Source organism: Ictalurus furcatus, chromosome 22 (assembly GCF_023375685.1).
Source record: "Ictalurus furcatus strain D&B chromosome 22, Billie_1.0, whole genome shotgun sequence".
NCBI lineage: Eukaryota > Metazoa > Chordata > Actinopteri > Siluriformes > Ictaluridae > Ictalurus > Ictalurus furcatus.
The window spans coordinates 17,092,994-17,117,478 of NC_071276.1; the positions used below are offsets into that span (position 1 = coordinate 17,092,994).

Here is a 24,485-nt window from a genome sequence, read left to right on the forward strand (position 1 = left end):
TAATTGGAGCAGAGCGGGAGGGGGAGCTCGGTGATGACGGGAGATAAAAACCGGCGATGGTGCACCGCGCAGGCGTTTTTTCCCCTCCTCTCTCTCTCTCTCTCTCTCTCGCTCTGTCGCGTGCGCTCCGTGTTTGCGGAGGATGCCGTTGCGGCTGCTGTTCTGACGGGACTCACTACAAAAAAGCTGAACTCTCTCTCTCTCCCTCTCTCTCTCTCTCTCTCTCACACACACACACACACTGAGGACTGAGGAGAGAAGACATAACACACTACACACGCACTCAGTAGCTGCGCGCGCGTTTTCCAAACGGTAAGCTTATATGCATCATTTCATCTTTATGTTTATTATTATTATTATTATTATTATTATTATTTATTTTATTTTTTTTACATTTATAGAACGTGATGAGAAGCTTTACATGGTTTTTGAATGTGTCATGCTGCCAAACTCCGAGCTAATCGCGACCGAGGCGCAACTTTGTGTTGTGCGCGCGCTCCTGTTGATTCCTCTCGCGACAAGAAAGAAAGAAAGAAAGAAAGAAAGAAAAACCCACAACAAAATTCCGAAACTGCGCGTGCATTTCGTGCCTTCGGCTTCAGAATGAACTCGTGCATGAGTGATTTTGCGCGTGCATTCAGCTTATATATATATATATATATATATATATATATATATATATATATATATATAAAACAAGCCTATAGATATTTTTTGGTTTTTATATTTCTGAAAGTTTTCTTTTCTTTCTTTTTTTTTTGAGAAACTGTATACGCATTTTTAAAAAAAAATTTATTTAGACTTTATTTATATTTTATTTTTTTTTATATTTATAGGCTACAGGCGTGATGGTTTTATTGATTTTGATGTCGCGTGCACTTGTTGCTTTAGGAGAGTCGGTGTTACAGAAAAATGCCAGACGGATCTTTGAATAAAATCAGAGCATTGCTTAATGATGTTATATTAAACACACACACACACACACACACACACACACACACACACACAACCACAATAATTTCTTGAGAACATCATGCTCCTAACATGCACTGGTGTTAATTTGATTAATCACTGAGCAAACTGCCAGACTCATCAGGTTTATTCTTCGGAATTGTTGAGCCATCTGGGTGTTTTGCCTTCACTGTGCATCATGGATTACTGTGATTATTTATATTTCTCTTCAAGCTTATTGTAGAGGGTAAGTGGGGAGCCTTGAGTGTGTGTTTTTAAAGTAGGTTACTCGTTGCTTATGTGTTGGACCACAGCAAAACTGCACCGGCGTCTCCACTTATTGCTTTTGGAGATAAGCAGTGGGTGACAGTAGCACTTTTGGATTTGGCACGAAAGCATGCAGTGTCCTGAAAGTTCTCTGGTGTGTCCATGGATTTCCTAACCTCTCGTATATCTGATATATAAGATCCCCAGCCAGATATGCTGCTTTGAAAAAATCATGCTTTGAAAAGAGATCAGTTTTCATAAACGTGCATGGATTCTAATGTTTTTTTTTGGTGCGTATTTGCAGAGTGGTGTTACTGTACAGAGTGGCATCACCATGCAAGACACAGACGTGAGTGTGTGTGAGCTCCAGCCCAACATCATCTCCGTGCGCCTGTTCAAGCGCAGAGTGGGTGGTCTGGGATTCCTGGTGAAGCAGCGCGTGTGCAAACCCCCCGTCATCATCTCGGATCTAATCCGGGGTGGCGCGGCCGAGGAGTGCGGCCTGGTACAGGTAGGCGACATCGTACTCGCCGTCAACAACAAGCCTCTGGTGGACATGAGCTACGAGCGAGCACTGGAGACGCTCAAGAACGTCTCACCCGAGAGCCATGCCGTCCTAATTCTTCGCGGCCCAGAGGGCTTCAGTACGCACCTGGAGACCACGCTGAGTGGAGACGGGCGGCCTCGGACAGTGCGTGTCACCAAGCCGGTGTCAGCCCGGGCGTGTCAGCGCTGCACACCCAAGGAGCTGAGGGCCATCGAGAACCTGGCGTCATCGTCCTCCACTTCGTCCTCTTCCACCACCTCGTCTACGGCACGCAAGGAGCCCAAAAGTTTGATTCCGCTGAGCGGGCCGGACGCGTTGCTTAATGGTGTGGAGGAAAGCAATGAGCTGCTGAAGGAGATCGAGCCCGTGCTTAAGCTGATCAAGAACAACAACAAGAGGGACGTGAATGGAGAGGGACAGAGGAGTGTGGAGAAGAGGGACGCCGAAGTGCAGGTGGAAAGGTAAGAGGAGGCGAGATGGAGAATGAGGACACATGTAAACACTGATCATTTAACCCTTTATTGGGAACATTGCATTTAATGTATTAAAGTCCCATGTCCACACCATGTCCCAGATTCCTCACTCATTCCTTTTCCTATTAGTTTCACTTTAGCTAGAGAATAATTCCTAGTGATGCCTGAATGAATAACCTGGAAGTTTAAATAGTTAAGGAAACTGGAAGTTTAAATAGTTAAGGAAAATACTTGTGTCATGAAATTTGTTTAGTTTGTTTTATGAAAGCAACTGAAGGCACACCATCATTCACACGGATGCAGCAGGACAGAATGAATCCATCTGAAAGGGTTGGAAAAGGATGGATAGTTAAGGGTTCTGTCCTTTCTGAAGTCCTTCTGCTGTAGGGTTCTCCATAGATGTTTAAGAGTTCACCAGGAGGAACAAACCAAAGCACGCTTTAGGGTGTTAGATTTTTCTAATAGTCTATAAATGATTTAGTATCTGCAATGAAACTTATAGCTAGTGGCCACTGGTGTGAGGGCATTAATGGGAACTTTAAGGGGTTAAAACAAACAAAAGGGGTGTAATAGATTTACAACAACAAAACAATAAGAAAAACAAGAATAGTAATAATAATTACTATACCACAACCACCACCAATAATAATAATAATAATAATAATAATAATAATAATAATAATAATAATAAAAGAAGAAGAAAAAGAATAGTAATAATAACTGCACCACCACCACTAAATAATAATAATAATAATAATAATAATAATAACAATAATAACATTGATATTGATATTAATAATAATAAGCAGAATAAGAAGAATAAGAATAGTAATAATAATACTAATGCCACCATAAGCACCACCACCACCAACAACAACAATAACAATAACAACAACAACAACAATAATAATAATAAGAAGAAGAAGAAGAATAATAGAAATAAGAATAATAGCAATAACAACAATAATAATTGTTGTTATTGGTATTGTTGTTGTTATTATTATTATTATTTTTATTATTATTATTATTATTATTATTATTATTATTGTTATTATTTATTATTATTATAACCTTATGGATTCCCCTAGAGGGAAAAAACACAAGTGTCCTAGGTAGAAACTTGTGTTTCTAATGTTCTTTAGAAATTTATTCCAGATTTTAGGAGTTATGTAGGAAAAATATCTGAAAAATCAGACAATTGTACAGCTGCCCAAAATCAAACTAACTCCATTATTAAATATTTAATAAAAATGATTTCGGAAAGCTATTAATAATATTAATATATTAATGAACGTCTATACTTTCTGAATGTGTTATTATGCAAATAAATGTTCTGTGATTACCATCATCATCATCATCATTATCATCATCATCCAATACTGAAATGCACAGAGTTTATAAACGAGTTTAGTTAGTGGTTTGTTGGAAATATGACCAGACTGCAGCCATTTCCTCTTATTAGATGATGATCTTATTAGTTTGTACCTGATCTGGATTAGACAATTAGCCTAATAGTTGGGGGCTGCTGATAGAAATCTGATTTACCTGCAAAATCTGTAGGCATCGGTTCTCCAGACTAGCTCACTGCCATCCCCAGGGCATGAGTCAGAGGTTTCCTGGAGCTCGCTGTGTATTTCCAAGGCAAATCATATTTCAGATAAGTGTGCTTGGGGAAAAATAAAAATATTACCATGCACATTTCTGACAGACGGCCGAGTGAGTCTGCAAACCCAAAGTAGCTGTTTGGAAAGCTGTTTTAAACAGAAATGCCATTAAATATTAAAGATTGTTTTTAAAAGCATGCATCTGTAGGCAGAGGATTATAGAAAGCAAACGCACCAAATGAAGGAGTCGTATCGATCTACGAGCCCAAATGTCTCTGAGTGCAATTTCTTCAATGTTTTATTTTACTGATTAAAGACAGAGAAAGCATTGACAAAACATTGTAGACATGTACACAGTAAAATTCCCATTATTTAATTAAGTCCTCTACCACTGCGAACAGAAGCAAATTAAACTCGGCAGGAAAACGCTGCAATGCTGTAGGAGCTCATCAAACACTTAAGGCTTCCTCCTGAGTGTCTAAAAAAAAAAAAAAAAAAAAAAAAGTGATACTTGAAAATGATACTATTGAAAAGGCAAAAGTGACACACAGCTGAAGAATTTGTATATTTGAATCTCTGCTTGTTGTGCTAATGACTCTTTGCTGAAGCTATAAATGGCGTCTTATCATGCGTTTTCGTCGCGTGAAAATCACGACGTCTGCGCCGAAGATTCCCGTTTCAAACATGTGAGTTTCATTAAGATTTCACACCGAGGTTATTTCTCTCCGCACCTGAGCTTACTGCTGTGAGTGATATGCACGATAAACTTTAGTGAACTCGGGTAGCTTCAGGGAGCCACATTCACAGCCAGTAATGAGAGAGGGAGAGAGAGAAAAAGGGAACTGGTGAAAGGCAGAGGAGAGAGAGAAAAAAAAAGGGGTGGGGGGACTAAATGGAAGACAATTAAAAAGAGAGGGAGAGAACAGGGTAAGAAAGGGAGGCGAGAGAAGAAGAAAGGAGGGGAAAGAGGGAGGAGAGAGAGAATGACAAATAGAGGAAGTGACAAAGCGTGTAAGTGGCAGACAATTTGGGAGAGGAAGAGAGAGAGAGAGAGAGAGACAGAGAGAGAGAGAGAATTCGAATTTTCAAAAGACAATTACTAAAAACTTGTCCTATCAATTCTCACTTTGTTAAAAGAATTCAAGGACAATATATGCTCTCTCTCTATCTCTCTCTCTCTCTCTCTCTGTCTCTCTCTCTCTCTCTCTCTATATATATATATATGTATATATGTATGTGAGAGTGGGAGAGAGAGACAGAGGAAGAAGTAGAGAGAAAAGATAGGAGAGAGAATGAGAAAGAAGGTTGGAAAGAGACAGGTGGAGGGTTAAAAGAGAAGGAGAGAGACTGGTGGAGGACAGACAGACAGTAAGAGGGTGAATAAAAAATAGAGGGAGAGAGATGAATAGAGGAGAGACAGAAAAGAAGAGGGTTTGAAAGAGAGGGCGAGAAAGACAGGTGGGGGAGAGACACTAAGAAAGAGAAAGAGTGAAGAGAGAGAGACAGGGAAGGCGAGATAGGTGTAGGAGAGCTGGAAAGGAAGAGTGAGAGAGAGAGAGAGAGAGAGAGAGAGGGGGGAGAGAAGGGGATACTGAAAGGAAGAGGGTTAGAAAAAGAGATGGGAAGAGAGCCAGAAATTAAGAGTTAGAAAAAGAAGGCTCTATAAGGAGAGGTGGAAGAGAGACAGAAAGGAAGAGAGCAAGAGAGAGAGGAAGAGGTAGAGAGAAAAAATGGGTGAGAGAATGAGAAAGAGGGCTAGAAAGAGAGCTGGAAAGAGAGACATGTGGACGGTTAAAAGAGAAGGAGAGAGACGGGGGGAGGAGAGACCGATAGTAAGAGGGTTAAAATGAGAGAGAGAGAGAGCAAGAGAGATGAGTAGCAGAGAGACAGAAAGGAAGAGGGTTTGAAAAAGAGGGTGAGAGAGTCAGGTGGATGAGAGACATAAAGAAAGAGTGAAGAGAAAGAGAGACAAGGGGAAACAGAAAAGAGGGAGAAGTAGAGAGAGAGAGGATGGGTGAGCAACCGAGAGAAATAGAGACAAAGAATGAATGAGAATGAGAGAAAGAAAGAAAAGAGAGTGTGCGTGAGAGAGCGTGACGTGTAATCTCAACATCTGACCGTATGAAGGATTTCCCAAACATTCAATGACTATTTTTTTTTTTTTAAATGACACAAAGGGAGTGATTGCTCTTCATGTTTATGTCTATGAACTAGGAACCGAATTTGGCTCACCATTTCATTGCGCGTTTCAGAGGTCAGAGGTCATCTCTTCTGAGTTTAATCATAACAAAATATAGCTGACCTTAATGTCCACTAATCTGTGAATCAGAGTCAGTAATGTGACCCGTGTGTTCAGTCTGTCATCGCAGCGCCCGTCACCCGAGTCCAAAACAAACGTCTCCTACACGCCGCACACGTTTAGTCACTCCTATCACATTTGTGGTGCATGTGTCACTACTCTCCCATCATGCAACTCTGGAAAGCAGAGTGTGAAGAATTTATAGCGCGAGTGTTTGTTTACACGATGACGTCACGTATCTCGCGCTCATTCAAGGCTACGCTGGGAGATTCCTGATTACTGTTTTTAACCCTGACGTACTGGAAGTTAGCACGATCGTGTTTAAATAATCATTGCCTGCAGGTGGTGAGCGATAGTCCGGGTTTGTCTTTAGTACTTGTGTGTGTCCTGAGCTATAAAATCAAAATAAAAATTAAGATAATCGAGTGTAAAATCTTCATACAATTAAGACAATAATAATAATAATAAAAAGATCTTCTTTAAGACCTTTAGTGATTTTGTTTCAGATATGTTCCTTTAATACAACAGTTAACATCAATAATACGGTACATAAATGAATATTTATTAATAGTACATAATTCAAACGACAGTATATGTTGTTTAATGCTCTATTCTGATTGGTCGGGATTTATTGTCGATTGATTCATTTTCCATCACAGCAGCTCTGACAGTAGTTCCGGCTTCACGGTTTATATTGTGTAATGTTCCACATGAAAAGAAAAACCCGTGTGTGATTGTTAATATGGTGAAGTTTTTCGACGAGGAGGTTTATTTCACATTTTTGGAAGGAGTCTCCAGTGTCAGTGCTTTGCAACAAGCTGTAACGTTACGTTGTCAGACACAGGACAGTCTGTGGCTTGTCAGTAACGTGACGAAACGTGTGTTAGTAACTTCAGGAGAGAGAAACGGCCTGTTTATAGCTGCTATAATGTAAGTGATAACAGGGACGTTCTACAACGTTAAATGTAACTATAAATGGATAAAAGGTATTACATGTTCTTAGCATGGACAAATTGCTGGCATATACAGTAAGAGCATGAAAACACTTCAGGACTTTGGAAGTGTCGTTGGAAAATAATCAGCTATCCCTACTGTGTAGCGCTGCATCACACACCCTGGGGTTGATTATTTTACTGTAACAGCATGCCCCGTGAATGTTTTTATCAGTTACTTCCTTACATCAGGGCAAAAGGTTTTCTTCAAATGATTCATAGACAGAGTCAGAGTAAAACTTGTTTTTAAACTTCTTTCTTTTCTTTATTCTTTTTTTTTCTTTGATTGTTGTCTTGTTACAAGACTTACCAACATCCTAGATTTGTATTTTGTAGATAAAATTGTGAAATAAAGGGACGTTCGTTTTTTTTCCACCTAGTCACTATATATGAAAAAAGTATCATTTTATAATATAATATAGGAAATGTATAATATGCATACATATTACATGATATCGTTCCAGTTTTATTTCGTTGGTGTCTCAAATGGTGTTTATATATATATATATATATATATATATATATATATATATATATATATATATATATATGTATATAAAAAAGGTTATGGGAGAAATTAAGTTGTAAAATGCAATATTTTTAAAAATTTTTTAGTGTACTGTTACGATCTAACATGAGGAGGTTCAAAAAGTCGCAATAAAAGTACTTATATTTTTCATAAGTGACTAACTATATATATATATATATATTTATAACATGAAATTGCTTTTATTAATATTAAATATGAAAATGCTTTGCTTTAATACTATTCAAATTAAATTGCTTTGTATTCATTTGTTTGGTTTGCGATCAACATAATAAAACCCTTGTGTTTTAGCTCATAGTGAAGCAAGAGAGTTTTGCATTTATTGATTGAATTATTTGCAAGAACAAACTTAAACGCAATTTACCCAACCTCTACTACTTGTTGCTTTAGCATTCTCATTCTCATTATTCATGTTTCATTGAGACCTAGTTAATCTTTTAAGTGAGAAGGAAAGAGAGAAGCAGGACGTGTGTACTGTAGATGTATAATTATATGTGTAGGCATGCCCCCCCCCCCCCCCCAAGTGTACGAGTCCTGATGTGAAGGGTTTCTACTTTCAGAGACCTCGGTGTGGGAATAAACAGCAATGCCCAACTGGCCTCCGATAATGACAGAGTATTTGAGGACCTCTGGAGGAAGGACAACATGCCTACGGTGCTCAACAACCCGTACTCAGAAAGTGACAAGGTACAACAAAACCAGTCTTTACCACACACGCGTCCATCTCCTGATGTATTTGACTTTTTTTTTTAACATGGTGTATTCAAAGAGCGTGCTCAGAGAGGTCTACTTTCAATAAAAAGTTGAAAATGAATCGATAGGACTGTATACTAAGTACATGCAGTTTACTTGATGCTCCTAATGTATAGCTAATCAGAGTAAATTAATCTCTCTGTACTTTTAACTCTATGATAAAAACCAGATTTGCTAATAATCCTATCTGTATTATACTGTGTCCCATATAACATTAACAACGATGCTTGATTGTGTTGCCATTCCTAAGACTTCGACAAGTAGTGTTTAATGTTTTATTTCTCTCACAGCACGGTCGAACTCTCAATTCTGATTGGTCAGAAAGTGTTGATTCATTATCTATAAAAGCAGCTCTGACAGGAGTTCTGGCTTCTAGGCAAATCATACGTTATCGTTTCTATAGTAACAGCTAATTCACAGGACTTGCATGGTAGACGACCCTCATAACGTAAGCGTAATAATATGTATATATTTTTTTAAAAACCCTTGCTATTTAAAACGGAACATATATGTCATTCTAGAGATGATGAAGTTGTTAATTTAGCATTTTTGTAAGGAGTCTCCAGTGTGAGCACTTTGTAGCAGTCAGAGGTAAAGCTGTAAAGGTAAGTTTTCAGGACTTTCTGGTTTCTCAGCATCAGGACAAATTGTCCTTTTTAACTTCGAGAGAGAGACTAAAGATGAGGGAATGAAAGTTTATAGCTGCTATAATTTAAGTGATAAAAACGTAAAAAGATGTTAAACAGCAATAGATGTGCCTGAAAATGAAAAAACGCCTTTCATTCAGAGTCTAAATAGATCAGTCTCGTGCTCAGTTTTCCACAAAACTAGAACTGTACTGCAATATATTATACATTACAATACACTCCGCTGACTTCTGTACTGTAATCCCTTAATGTTCAATATCGACACTACATTTAGTACCACATACTCAAACACCTGCAGTGAGACCTTCTGAGGAGGTGTATTGAGGAGAGATAAAATAGATACTGTCCTTCAAGTGTAAAAAAAAAATATGACACAAATCATCCCTAAAACTAGCAGCGCTTCCTTTTCCATCCCCTTCTGTGCCCTCGGCTGAGGCGTGTATCACCGATGAACTTCAGAGAGGAACACATCAGCAAGATTTGTTTAGTTCAAGTTCAAGTTAACTTTATTGTGGAAAACTGCCGAACAAAATATCGTTTCTCTCAGACCGAGATGCTAAAAAAAAAACAAAGAAAGAAATCAGTTTACTCTCCTTTGGCGGTTATAATAGTAAGCTAAAGTGCTAGCTTGCTAACTAGCTTGTCCATGTGGGTTTTGTTGTTGTTTTGATTGTTGTTGATTCATTTATTTGTATGTATGTGTGCATGTGACATGAATTCTGAAGCAATGGAATGACTTTTGGTGGGAGGAAAATCCTCTGCTAGCTAAGCTAAGAGTTAAGTAATGCTTTTTTTTTTGTTTCCTGAGGTAAAAAGTACCTCAGTACTGCATAGCCATTCTCTTAACTCTTCTATTGTTTAAACCAATTATTTATCCGTTATTCCTATATATATATATATATATATATATATATATATATATATATATATATATATATATATTCATATTAATTCACATTTTCTAAGCAGCCATATATTCATGCTAGTTGGCTAACATTACATATCGTTTTTAATCGACTGCCGCTTTTTATTCATACTCGGTTAACCTGATTTGGTTTTATAGAAATATCAGATTATAGTCTAATGAAAAGCAGACGTTCACTTGACTGGAAATGAGGATAGATCTGCTTTGTTCCTAATTTTCTTCTAAATAATTGGTGTTTCAATACTGACCAGCTCATCACGACTATAACGTTACTCATTATAGCGTAGCGAAGTGTGTGGTTATGCATTTGTGCCGCTGCACGTCTCGTGTGTGTGTGTGTGTGTGTGTGTGTTTGTTTAAGCACGTGTGCGTTTCACCTGCGGCAGAGCGTCACTGAGGCGTACAGAGAGCCGGGTGGAGGCAGAGGGCACGATGTTCACCCTGTGGCCCAGCACGTGGCACTGGTGACGTGTTAGCTCGCTGAAAGCAACCGGATGAAGGGAGCCGATCCAAGAGAGAGATAAATGAATGAGTGCAGCTGTGTGGTCACATAGGGGTTGAGAGGGACCGAGTCATTCTGTCGTTCGCTGGAGTAATACACAGCTTCTGGGTGATTAATCCCTTTGGTTGCGTGACAGCTGAGGAGTGTATGGGTCAGAGTTGGAGCAGAGAAGGGAAAAAGAAAAGAAAAAGAGAGGCACTTCTTTGACATGGTGTTTTTTCGGTGGTATCCTTCAAATTTACACAATATGCCCCCCCCCCCCCCCCAACTGTTTCCTTTAGCTTATCAGCAGTGCATTAGTTCAAATTAGTCAAATACGTCAATATAATGGTTTTATTTTTATTTTTTTCATTTGAAATTAGAGGATGTATTCGAGGATGCAGTGGGAACGGGAAATGTTAAGCTGCAGCCTCTGCATGCTCATCTACACTCACCGGCCACATTAATAGGAACATCTGCACACCTGCTCGCTCATGCAGCTATGCGTAATGCATCAAATCATGCAGATATAGGTGAAGAGCTTCAGGTAATGTTTACATCAAACATCAGAATAGCGAAATAATGTGATCTCAGTAAGTTCGATCGGGGCATGGTTGTTGGTGCCAGATTGGATGGTTTGGATATCTCAGAAATCTCCTGTTTTTTTTTTGTTGTTGTTGTTTTTTTTACACTCAACAGTCTGTAGAGTTTACACAGAATGGTGTGAAAAACAAAAACCGTCCAGTTAGAAGCAGTTCTGCGGGCAGAAACACCTCGTTGATGAGTGAGGTCAGGAGAATGGGCAGACTGGTTTGAGGAACAGGAAGGCGACAGAAACTCAAATAAGCACTCTTTACAGCGGTGGTGAGCAGAAAAGCATCTCAGAATGCACAACATATAAAGCCTTGAGGCGGATGGGCTAGAGCAGGAGATCACGTTAGGTTCTACTCCTGTCAGCTAAGAACACGAATCTGAAACTGTACAGTTGATGATTGGAAAGACACCAGGTGAAGTTTTTTTTTTTCTTCAAAAGTCGCTATGGTAACCTTGTACCTTGACGAATTTGTCTTCTGGGGTTTTTTTTTTTTTTAATTATTTTTTTTAAATCATTGAGAAAGCGTCCATCAGATTGAAACCTTAGATAATGAGATCACTTCAGACATTCAAGAATATCAAGCGATGTCACCTCCTGCAGCTTCAGAAGCACTTCAATTGCTCAGATGATTGGATTTTTGTCTGCGACATCCTGTTTCTATAGAAACATTGTGTTACATTTTGCTCTACATTTATTACCGAGTTTAATAATTACACTGTAGCAAATCCCTGAAGTGATATACGCATATTTACGTTTAGGCTGTGTCTCTCTATGCCACAGCACTGTTGGATGCTTAATTCTGATAGGTCAGAATGTGTTGACGACTTTTCTTAATCTTAGGTTGATTCTACTTCATCTTAATTTTCTACAGCGTCTCGGACAACCATTCGGATTATTTAACGACGGAGAACGTACAAAAGAAGAACACACAAACTAACTTGTCTTGCGGACGTTCCACAACGTTGAACGTAACTGTAAATGGATAAAAAGCGCATCTTTCTTGAATTAATTGGCAAACAAACTAACGGGCAAATTTAAATAAAAATATTTCAGGACCGCTGTCACGATGGGTTTTCCTCTCACGGCACACCCCATCGTGTTTGTTCCTTAAATACTCAACTCCAGAATTATTGGCACCCTTTAGGAGGAAAGTGGATACGCAATATATCACTCAGATCCTGTATTTAGCATCAATAAGATGCTATTTACAGTAAGGGCTATCTTTACACATTGTACATCATGAGGGTGAAAGGAAGAAGGACGTACGTGTGTGTGTGTGTGTGTGTGTGTGTGTGTGATGGAAGATGGATGAAATACAACATAAATAAATAACAGTATCTAGTGAGGTGAGGTGAGCTGAGGTGAGGTGAATGCTAGCTCACGTTGTCATAGTTGTCATGTGGCATTGCAATGTGTATCAGAAAGCTATTTGATGCTTGAGTTACTCAGAGTCGGGCCACGTCTGTTGTGAAGAGATCCGTGCTGACACGCTGTAAAAGGTCTCAGTTTGACCCTCAGAGCCCTAGCTATTTAAGATTGAGATGGTTATCTATACATTTTGCCTTCTTTCACTATTTCTGTCTGACAGTTCTGGACTTGTTCATGCGTTGCTGATTTTACCCCCCAAAATTATTATTGTTCTTCTTTTTCTTTTTTGGTGCACAATACTTCTAATTAACATTCGAACTGAAACCCCCTATCACCGAGCGTTCTAGTCAAGCAACCTTTCGTGTGTCCTTAATGGTCACATTGCTGATGTGCTGATGGAGAATCGACTTATTAAGGCGAGCGAGCGTTTCTATCTGACGTCTGTAAACACAATTCGCTTTTTTTTTTCTTCTTCTCTCTCCCAGTGATCAGAAGATAATGAATGTTACTGAAGAATATGTCTAATGGATTGCGTCAGACGTCAGATTTCTGTTTGTTAGTCTAATGGGCTCGTGTGCAATAGCGGGGTATTTCTCCTATCTGGAGAAGATTGTGCGCCGAAAGCCGAATCCCGCATAATTTCGTGGCTAATAAGGAGCACTCATGCAGTTGAAGGGCTCGGTGAACTCGAACCGAGGAGCCTTGAAGTCTCGGAAGCTCTGCGTGCTGAAGAAATAATTACACTGTTCACAACATTACTACAGTGACAGTTTAACTTACATGGCAACACCATCCTGTATTTGCTCATGGAAAGGATTCAGCATGATTTCAATCTGGTGAGAGTTATCAAATTTGTGAACACATACCAGAAGACTTGCTTGTTTTTCCAGGGGGTAAACATTCTCGAATTGTGCCTTTTTTAATTCAGCTCAAAGAAAAAACGTCGCTAAATGGAACTTTTTCAAATAAAATCCGCACATACTGACCCTCGTGTCGGTCTAAACGCTGTAAAACTACACGCTCTGAGTTGTACTTGACTTGCTTGGCCTGTCTGTTCTGCTAAATCTGCTGCCATTTTGCAGGCAAAAAGCTTCTGATGTTTCAGCTCAATCATTTCATTCACTTACGAGACTGCAGGCCCACAAATGCACCGAATTATATCCAAGACTCGTTAAAGCGTTTGCTAAAAATGAAATAATTCATATATTTGTATACACCTGCACGTCCGTTTCTTCAGTGATTCTTCATGGTAATATTTACAGAACAGCTGGAAGGGATTTTTTGTTCGCATTTGTAAATAATGCCTATAATTACCATTTTACAACATTATTTATGTAAAATCTGGCCTCAGTTTTCATTTCGAAGCAAGTACGTGAGAGAAGTATTCATTTTTACTAGTCGACAAGTAGTCTTTTCAACAGTTTTAAGCTTTTTAAAATTTTTATTAATGTAGTTAAATGCTGATAAACAACAGCAGACAAACTGCACTTTAATTAACATCCATACCCAGGTTATAGATTACATTTCCAGCATTAATGCTTCTTTAGGCTGCAGTATACACAAGGAAAATGAATAAATGAGTGTAATGAATGTGTATAGTTATAAATCAGTGTGCCACAGTAGGAACGGTGGTGCAGCGTGTTCTCCCCGCGACCGTGTCTATCCTCCGTCCTTCCGAAATCATGCCAGTAGGTGAATTGCCTAAGATGAATTTTCCCTAAGGATGAATGATCGTGTGATGGACGTGTGTGTGTGTGTGTGTGTGGACTGGCATCCTATCCAGGGATTATTCCCACCTCACATCCACTGTTCACGGGATAGGCTCCGGATCCACCGCGCCCCTGACCAGGATGAAGCTTTTCGATTTTCTCCAGATTTGACCTCATTTCATCTTAAAGATGTCATGCAGTGATTTTTGTCATGTATATCCCTCTGCCACCGGACTCTGAGGACGGAAATGAAATACAAAACACCATGTGGGATCTTTTTGCTAAACCCACACATGAGTGAAAGAATGGCAAAACCCTGAGGCACGTCAGACAAGAACAACCCAACAGAGATACTGTAATCTGAAGGATTTTAGACAGATGCATCCAGATGTTTGTTTTGTTTTGTGAAGAAAAAAAAAATCATCCTGGATAAATGATGGAATTCATTTAAACCCCTCCAAGGAGGAGCCGGAAATAGAAACAGACCAGCGAAAGGGCTACCAACTAGAACTGATGAAACAGTAAGCTCTGTGTAGCGGTTTATCTCATCTTAACGCCATTAAGAGAAAATTACCTCGGAATGAATTATCATATGGAATATTAATGAGTTGTTGTTTATGGAAAGTTGTGACAAGCTATTACACAACACTTTCCAAATTTAGATACAATCTGAATAGATTTTTTGTAAAAAATTTTTATTTATAATAATAGTGCTGTACAGAAACTTTTAAAGGAGCATAGAATACGTTCAGAGTTTGAGAGAAATGAAAATCCCGCTTTTATTTATTTATTTATTTATTTATTTATTTATTTATTTATCTATCTTTGCAACCATTTTTTGAGACGGTTCAATGAGACGAGCTCTTACCGTTTGTCTTTTCTTACTCCATATCAGGAAAAGTGCATGATTGCTGTGAGACATAATCATAACCGCACAGTGTTCTTTAGCTCTGAAATGCCCGGCCCTGTTTTTGTGTTTAAAGAATCCGGTCCATTCAAGAAAAGATCACCTGCCATTACAGAAGAGAAGAGATGCCGATGGGCGCTGATTGAAATGTTCATTCATGTCCATAGAAAATGACACAATTCCACACTCCCTGATGGGTCTGCATGCTGAAAAGCAGCCACTGTCTGAAATGCTAGAGATGTGTAAGGGCAATTAGATTGATTTCCTTTTCCTACACAGTCAAGCTCTTCATCACTACTGACCCCAAAAACAACTTACAGGCAGCTTTTGAATGCAAAGACGATATTGGCGTTCCTCGTTCCCATGGCAGAGTCAAATCGGAGCTCAATTACAAAGGCTACTTAATTGTCTTGACTGGCGTTGCGAGTAAGAATGTAATTTCCTTCTTTCACAGTTATGACAGGAAACAGAATAATGACTCGAGATTAAAGGAATTACAAGCAAGGAGTACAAGAATTGATTTTATTTATTTATTTTCTTGAAAAATGTTTCGCTCAGCGCGTAAGTAGAAAATATCTTGAATCCGAAGTTAGACTTAAACTTGAGCATGGCCGTGAGTTCTGTCCAACCAAAGTCATGGATTTATTGCAATGGATGTGTTCGAATAGAGTAGAGTAAAAAAGCTCCAGTGTTTTCTGATCGCCTGATGTCAAAATTGTCTTAATAATAAGTTTATAATACGAAGCAATGGAATAGAAGTGTTTATTTTAAAAATAAATAAATAAATAAATAAATAAATAAATAAATAAAAATCTGTAATATTAAATGCGCAGATGTTATCGTATACATTATATATAACTAAAAAGTTCACCCATCGCAATCAAAAATGCAGCTAAATATATTTTCATACCCTGTACTTTTGACGATTTCTTCCGTTGTATTCTTTTCTATTTCTATTTCTATTTCTGCACGTTGATTCTTAATAATTTATGCTTCTATTTAATTCCAAAGAAAATGGAGTATCAACTTTATCAATGTTCCTCATCTCCAGTTAGTACATACATCAGTTTGTCCTTGTCTCCTTTGTTCCTCCACAGCCACCGTCCCAAGTGTCTCCAACTAAGACCCCACAAAATGGGAGCCCAACAAAATGCCCCAGGTTCATGAAGGTAAAGAATTGGGAGACTGGGGTGGTGTACAATGACGTACTCCATCACAGCTGCAGCAAGGTAATAAACTGAAACACAACACACTCCAGATCATTAACACTCTCACTCATAGCAGTATAGCATATACAGTTCATTTTACATTTGGATGCCATTAAAGAATTTAATAATGGGACAAAATTAAAGAAGATAAGGAACAGCGTGCTTGAATATTTTTTTTCAGTTTTCTGTGATTTCTCGTTTAGTATCTAATTCAATTAGGACGATATAAAATCACACACGTCAGGAGGATTGTCCGTACTGCTTGACGTCTATCCGTCTCTCTCTCTCTCTCTCTCTCTCTCTCTCTCTCTCCTTTCCATACGTCAAGCAGAATTTCAAATTTAGATTCGGTTCTTTTTGGAGACATGAGTGAGTGTTGGAATTGAGCATGAGGACCCTCACAAACATCTTCACGTCTCTTGGTTTCCTGCAACCAAGTGGAAGAGAGGGACGCGAGGTTCTACACGCTTTCATGAGCGCTTGGTGTTGCATGCTAATCACCATTAATTACAGATCATATGATTTATAATATATCACACAGGATTTTATTTATTTTTTTTTTTTGGGTTGCTCTGCAGAAAGAGACAGCTGCATGACTGAATTCATGGTGCCTCAGGGCTAGCGGATGTGCACAGGCAAATGAAAGTTTTATTTTTAACATGCTGACGCTAAGAACCATCCATCCATCCATCAATCAATCAATGGTCCCGACTACTGGAGAGAGTTAGCCATCTTACCTCAGTTTCTGTTGTTTACTATCGGTTTAGACTCCTCCTTGGTCATTTGTTCTCATTCTTGCTCTTTGGTGAAATCTGGGCCAAGTTCTCTCGGATAGCATGAAGGGTCAGTGGGCTGAGGCTCGCTACGCTTCAGCAGTTTTGAGTGGGCGGTTCAGGATACTGCACCTGTTTTAGCAGCCCAAGCCGGCGCCGGACTGTCATTAAATTTCTGCTTGGCCTCAACCATAGTGACCGCATTAGTGGCTACCCAAAGTGACAGTGTGTTTCAACTCTAATCTTATTCCACTGACCATATGAGCTTGCTCAGGGCAAGAACCAAGCTGGCTTTCGCTCTCTCTGTTTCTCCTTCCTTCCTCCCAATGCTGCTTGTATTATCTCTGATGTCTGAAGTGTGCATGTCTTTACGCAATTGGAAGAACGCATCTAAGTTTAACAAACGCATTAACGGTTAAGATGACTCTGCATTTAGGTCATGTGATCTTTTTTTTTTTTTTTTTGGAAGCCAATTTAAACAAAGACTGGCCAGTGGAGTTTCTTTTAAGGGACCTGAAACACCTTGTGACCCCCCCCCCCCCCCCCGAATCATTTTATGCTAACCTATTGCTTACAGGATTTTATGCTCCTTTATATCATCAGTAGTCAGATGACAAGGTTTATCTCATCTCGTTGTATACTTTAAGAACATATTGATTTGTGGAACCCTTAAAGATTTTAAGTGGAATCCTTCAACACACAGAATTTCCTTTTCAGTAAACGTTCCAAGTAGACCCCTTTAAAAACCTAGAAAGAGCCCTTGAGATCCCAGGTAAGTTTTAGTTAATGACATTATATATTAGGCTGCAAGTGATCAGTCAGTTCTCGAAGTTGACGTGTTGGAAGCAGGAAAAATGGGCAAGTGTAAGGATCTGAGCGACTTTGACAAGGGCTAAATTGTGACGGTTAGACGACTGGGTCAGAGCATCTCCAAAACGGCAGGTCTTGTGGAGTGTTCCTGGTATGCAGTGGTTAGTACCAACCAAACGTGGTCCAGGGAAGGGGAACCGGTGAACCGGAGACACGGTCATGCGCGCCCAAGGCTCATTGATGCATGTGGGGAGCGAAGGCTAGCCCATCTGGTCCGAACCCACAGAAGAGCTACTATAGCACAAATTGCTGAAAAAGTTAATACTGGCTCTGATAGAAAGGTGTCAGAACACAGTACATCACAGCTTGCTGCGTATGAGGCTGCATGGGACCTCAAAACTTAAGAAATTTACTCAAGGACACAAGCACAGCAGCTGACGCCACAGCCATCTGTGGCCAGGAGTCTAAGAGCAAACGTGTCCATGCTCTGTGGAAGGGATGGACAACACAATCTGTCTCCCCTGTCAATCACAGTGACACTTGCCAACCATGGGAATCTGCAAGCTCATGCATGCCGAACAGGAGTGGATAGATCTTACCTATGATGGTGTTACACTGCGCAGTGATGCATCATGAGCAGCAATTCCAAAGTGTATCAGAAGAAGCATATGTTAGCCTTTACTCTTCCCAGTTGGTAGCGATCTCATGATAGGAGAGAGCTGGCTGATTGGTGGGACCAAATTGTGGAGGAAATAATGGAATATCAACACTAGGATTTGACCTCACAACCTTCCAATCAGTAGCTCAAAGTTTTAACCACTGAGACACCACTATATCCCATTTGCTGATAAAGATGTCAAAATCTCTCTGTATTTAAGGGACCGCTTGTCAATTGCAGGTGCCAATTTGCAACGAAAGCGTGTGTATAGGCTCAGTGATGATACCGAACATGAGAAGTAAACCAGATGAAGTTCAAACCAAAGATGAGCTGCTACCATTGGCTACAGACTTCATCAACCAGTACTACACGTCAATAAAAAGGCAGGCTCGTGCATCATGTCATAAGTTCACATAAAGAGCAATACGTACTGGTCTTTTTTTTTCTTTTTTCTTTTGGCTAATGCTCCATCCATGGGTGGCTTGCAGGTGTGGATCGAAAGCACATGAGGACAGACTGGAGGAGGTGAAGAAGGAGATTGAAACGTCTGGAACATACCAGCTTAAAGACACGGAGCTAATCTACGGAGCCAAACACGCTTGGAGGAACGCCGCTCGCTGCGTAGGGAGGATCCAGTGGTCCAAACTGCAGGTAGAAACCTTAAGCTTTAGTTTCGTTGCTGCTCTAGATATTTTGTTTACTTTGGTGAGAGCCATCTGTATGCGCAAAAACAAACCCAGAATTACAGCAATTATATGATGATTATGATGATAATAAGGGAGTTGTTTTTGACTAGGTGTTCGATGCTCGAGACTGCACAACAGCACATGGAATGTTTAATTACATCTGCAATCACATCAAATATGCCACTAACAAAGGCAACCTCAGGTAAGTGATGGAAATAGGTTCTTTTTTGGGTTGGGGTGGGGGGGTGGGGGGTTTAGGAATTACTAATTTTTTCCTGAGCACTGAGAAACTTATTACTCATACGTTATTGTTATATCGATTACTCATTTGTTTCCGCCTCCACGTCTTCTCTAGCTCTGTATTTTCCCCCTCATAATCCTCTCATCTATATACTTTTGCGGCTTTGCTTATCTACCTCTTTTCATCACCTTTCTCAAGAGCTCCTTGTGGGCGGCACCTGCCACTGCGGAGTCGAATTCTATCTCTGCCTGACTACAAAGCTAATCATACATGACACCTACTCGGTGTTCAGCTTAATTAGTGTCACGTTATGCATTGATCAGAGGTTGGAAGAGAGGAGCAATCAGAGAGTGAAGGGGTTTGGTTGAAGGAAGACAGGAAGTGAGACAGAGACATCGAGATGCAGAGGGAAAACCCTTTTATCCACTTTCCCTCAGAAAGTGTCGTTTTCCTGATCTCCGGTGACAAACATGATCCAGTGTTCCTTCATTACATCATCGGGACGTCTCATTGAGACACAGGTGGTCCCCCACCTGCTGTTCTGCTTGTAAGAAATGCTCTTATTGTTTATCAGGAAATGTTCATGATGCTTTTTTAAACAGTATCATGACCCAGATTTATCCATGTCACTCTCTGTGACATTCATATATCTTTGAATTGTAATAAGAAATGTCAAATAAGGTAAAAAAAAAAAAAAACCCCAACAGACTGTGTTTATTTTTGGAGTTGCATGCGTCTCTTGATATACAGTACATGGCTGCAATCACATTTTTGGCATCCATCAGAAAATGTACTAGCATAAGGGTTTCCTCCAGGGTGTATTCCTGCCTCATGCTCAGGCTCTGGATCGTATGAGCACTACTGTGCATGAGATGGGAACACATCCTGGATGGTACACCAGTCCATTATAGGCCACTATGCACACACTTATTCACCCTTGGGAGAATTTTAGTGTAGCCAGTCGACCTACTGGACAATTTTTGGGAGGTGGGAGGAAACCAGAAAAACCGGAGAGTTTGAACAGGAACATGGGGAGAACATGCACAAAATTCTGCACAGAGATCTCAGGATTGAACCAGTGACCCATGAGCTTTGAGGTGGCTTGCCGTTAGCTCCTTAAAAATATTATGACTTGGATTGTACAGCTCTCGTTGTGAGAGACTTCCACGTTCCATGACTTGAATGACCACTGCTGCTCCGACTTCTATTGGCTGACTCATGGTCATGTCAGAATAGATCAAGTGCAGTCAAAAGTTCCATCAAGAGTTCTGTGGTGAACTTTTTCCAAATCAGGGAGCATATTTTCCATTGATGTAGTGTTCTTATTTTTTTTAAAAAATAGTACCATTTTTTTTCAAAGTGAAATATCCTTTTTAAACATCTCAGCTGGAATCCAATGGATAGCATCAATCTGTCAGAGGCATCCTTGCGTTAACATCCTCATCTTCCGATTTCCAATTTTATCCGCAGGTCAGCTATCACCATTTTCCCCCAGAGGACAGATGGGAAACATGATTTCCGGGTGTGGAATAGCCAACTGATTCGCTACGCTGGCTACAAGCAGCCTGATGGCTCTGTTCTGGGAGATCCTGCTTCTCTGGAGCTCACTGAGGTGAGACTTTAAATCATCGCCTTCTAGAGACAAAATTATAATGGCTTCACCCGCCTGGGAGTACTGAAAGAGCAAGGAGGCTGTCTGCGATATAGTGTCTAGTTAATAACAATGAAAAATACGAGCACTGTGGAGTGAAATGATTAAAATGCTATAACTCATTTGTCAGAAGAGACAGCATGTGTCCTCAAGCCTCCTGCTGTGGGGCTGATTATCTGGTGCGTCATTTTTGATAATTACGGCAAGAAGAACTTGTGGCTTTCCAAAAAAAAAAAACACCCATCCATTTATTTATGGAAAATTCGAAATGTACCCTAAATATCTGTCCATGGGTCTGCTGGAAATTTATGAAGTCACTTCTTAGAGCTGTCCCAGACACCATTACCCAGAACAAAAGAGACATTAAAAGACCTATAAACTGCTTCTATATTAGTCCCACTTGTCTAGTCCTAATGTAGGTGTGTGTGTGTGTGTGTGTGGTCTCCTCCGGCCACACTGTAGATCTGTATACAGCAGGGATGGAAAGCGCCCAGAGGCCGGTTCGATATCTTGCCCCTTTTGCTTCAAGCAAACGGCAATGATCCAGAGCTGTTTGAGATCCCCGATGACCTCGTGCTGGAAGTCGACATCACACACCCAAAGTAAGTGAGATGTTCAACAAGATGCGCTAAAGTGAATGGTTTTTAATAGGCTTACATTTTAGCCAGTCAATTAATCACTTCAGGCAAACTGCCCAGACTAATCCAATACAAATGAGTGTTAGCTAGTGACATACATTGAGTTGAAGGATAACTATCTTCCCACGGTCCAGTGTTCCTTAGATTTATATGGCACATAATGAACACATGAAAAAGGGTCCAATGTTCCCTAGATTTATATGGCACATAATGAACATATGGCAAAGGGTTCTATGTTCCCCAGTTCCAAGGGTCCTATGTTCCCCGGTTCCCAGGGTCCTGTGTTCCCCAGTTCCCACAGTCCTGCGTTCCCCAGTTCCCAGGGTCCTATGTTCCCCAGTTCCCACAGTCCTGTGTTCCCCAGTTCCCAGAGTCCTATGTTCCCCAGTTCCCACAGTCCTGTGTTCCCCAGTTCCCAGAGTCCTATGTTCCCCAGTTCCCAGGGTCCTGTGTTCCCCAGTTCCCAGAGTCCTGTGTTCCCCAGTTCCCAGGGTCCTATGTTCCTCAGCTACCAGAGTCCTGTGTTCCCCAGTCCCCAGAGTCCTGTGTTCCCCAGTTCCCAGGGTCCTATGTTCCTCAGCTCCCAGAGTCATGTGTTCCCCAGTTCCCAGAGTCCTGTGTTCCCCAGTCCCCAGAGTCCTGTGTTCCCCAGTTCCCAGGGTCCTATGTTCCTCAGATCCCAGAGTCATGTGTTCCCCAGTTCCCAGAGTCATGTGTTCCCCAGTTCCCAGAGTCCTATGTTCCCCAGTTCCCAGAGTCATGTGTTCCCCAGTTCCCAGGGTCCTGTGTTCCCCAGTTCCCAGAGTCATGTGTTCCCCAGTTCCCAGGGTCCTGTGTTCCCCAGTTCCCAGAGTCCTATGTTCCTCAGATCCCAGAGTCATGTGTTCCCCAGTTCCCAGAGTCATGTGTTCCCCAGTTCCCAGAGTCCTATGTTCCCCAGTTCCCAGAGTCATGTGTTCCCCAGTTCCCAGGGTCCTGTGTTCCCCAGTTCCCAGAGTCATGTGTTCCCCAGTTCCCAGAGTCATGTGTTCCCCAGTTCCCAGGGTCCTGTGTTCCCCAGCTCCCAGAGTCATGTGTTCCCCAGTTCCCAGGGTCCTGTGTTCCCCAGCTCCCAGAGTCATGTGTTCCCCAGTTCCCAGGGTCCTGTGTTCCCCAGTTCCCAGAGTCATGTGTTCCCCAGTTCCCAGGGTCCTGTGTTCCCCAGTTCCCAGAGTCATGTGTTCCCCAGTTCCCAGGGTCCTGTGTTCCCCAGTTCCCAGAGTCATGTGTTCCCCAGTTCCCAAAGTCCTGTGTTCCCCAGTTCCCAGGGTCCTGTGTTCCCCAGCTCTATATAGCACATAATGGGAACCTGAAAAACATGTTCCTATCTCTGTATTCGCTTAATATTACATGGGCTATTGTGGGAACTCGTCAAAGCTGTAGACTTGAGGGAACTACAGTAAACAAATGGTTGGAGTCATGGAACCACAAAATGTCATAGCTTCCTTAGGTGAAAACTAGCTGTTTTTGAATCGAACTCTCATGACATCATGACTTATGCATCTAATTTAATCCAGTTTGTTTTTGCTTCTAAAATATGCCAGTGTATTTTTTCTGCATTCATTTTAATTAAGTTAGTTTTTTAAAAAATTTTTTTAGCTGTGACTGACATCTTATTGCTGACACGTCCAAATAACAATGCAGTGATATCGTTACATTATGTGCCGTGTAAATATGGAGGATCCTGGCAACATGGGATTGTTTTATTTTTTGCATTTGTAAAGGTAAGTGCTACCATTTGATCCACCATGTTTGTCAAAACTTCATAGACCTCTGGTCAAGTGAACAGAATTATGGGATTACCTAAATGGAGAAGGATGCATTCAGTGCTGCTCTCAAATCTGGCCAGTGCTGCTTGGATGGTAGCTAAAAAATTTTTTTTAACAGTGTTCTCAAAGTGGGGTCCAGGGTCCAGGGACTGCATTGCCTTTTTTCCACCACCATGACTGTGGTGGATTACTGATAACTTGATATCAACTTCTATCATAGATAGCCTAACTGACTGGTCACTTGAAATGAAAGTGGTTAAAATTCAACTAATAACCAAGTATAAAAAATATTAACTTAAATCTAACTGTATTTTTAATAAACCTAGGAATGCTGCTGATATCTAAAAGTTCAGAAATAATAAAAACTCTAATGTTTCGAATAAATGAACATGATTGTGCATATTTGCAATATTGTTCTTAAAATTCTTGGATTTTTTTTTTACTCTGGAAAGAGTCCTGGTGTACTCCTGGTATACAGGACCATTATATATGTCACTGTCGTAAACAGACAGTTTCTAGCATATTCTGTTACATTTATGCCTGTACCCAAATGATGAAACTGTGAATGTGGTGCTGTGAATCTGAGAGGCTGGCAGAGTATTAGCATCACGAGAGTCATGCTGAGAACAAGTGGCCTGCATGCGTAAGTCAGGGACACAAGCCAAGGCAGCATAAAACTGGCCCTTCCCCCAGATTCGACATGAGAGACAGTGCCAGTTTGTCAGCCTCCATGGGCACTGATAATGCCTCAGACAAGCTGAGAGAAGCGCAACCTGTGCTACTTACGTTGATTTTGAAACAGTATCATTTAAAAGGGATTGATGTTTAAACAAGACTAATGATGACCTATAAGCTCAGGATTTACATAAATGCACGTAGCTTAAACAAAAACATTTCTACATACAACATTTCTATCAGACTATCAGAGTTTGGTTCCTGGGTTGTAG

General features: G+C 40.5%; 1 protein-coding gene across 1 annotated transcript in view; it reads left to right on the forward strand.

The window, feature by feature from the left end:
• Positions 1–223: 223 nt before the first annotated feature.
• nos1 (nitric oxide synthase 1 (neuronal)) overlaps positions 224–24,485 on the forward strand; it is a 58,774-nt gene continuing 34,512 nt past the window's right edge. The window contains exons 1-9 of the mRNA XM_053654144.1: positions 224–312; positions 1,523–2,226; positions 8,241–8,367; positions 16,163–16,294; positions 18,755–18,897; positions 19,003–19,165; positions 19,311–19,402; positions 20,912–21,053; positions 21,555–21,694. Of these exons, the coding sequence (XP_053510119.1) occupies positions 1,553–2,226; positions 8,241–8,367; positions 16,163–16,294; positions 18,755–18,897; positions 19,003–19,165; positions 19,311–19,402; positions 20,912–21,053; positions 21,555–21,694 (1,613 nt within the window). The 5' untranslated portion in view covers positions 224–312; positions 1,523–1,552. The remainder of the gene's footprint in view (positions 313–1,522; positions 2,227–8,240; positions 8,368–16,162; positions 16,295–18,754; positions 18,898–19,002; positions 19,166–19,310; positions 19,403–20,911; positions 21,054–21,554; positions 21,695–24,485) is intronic.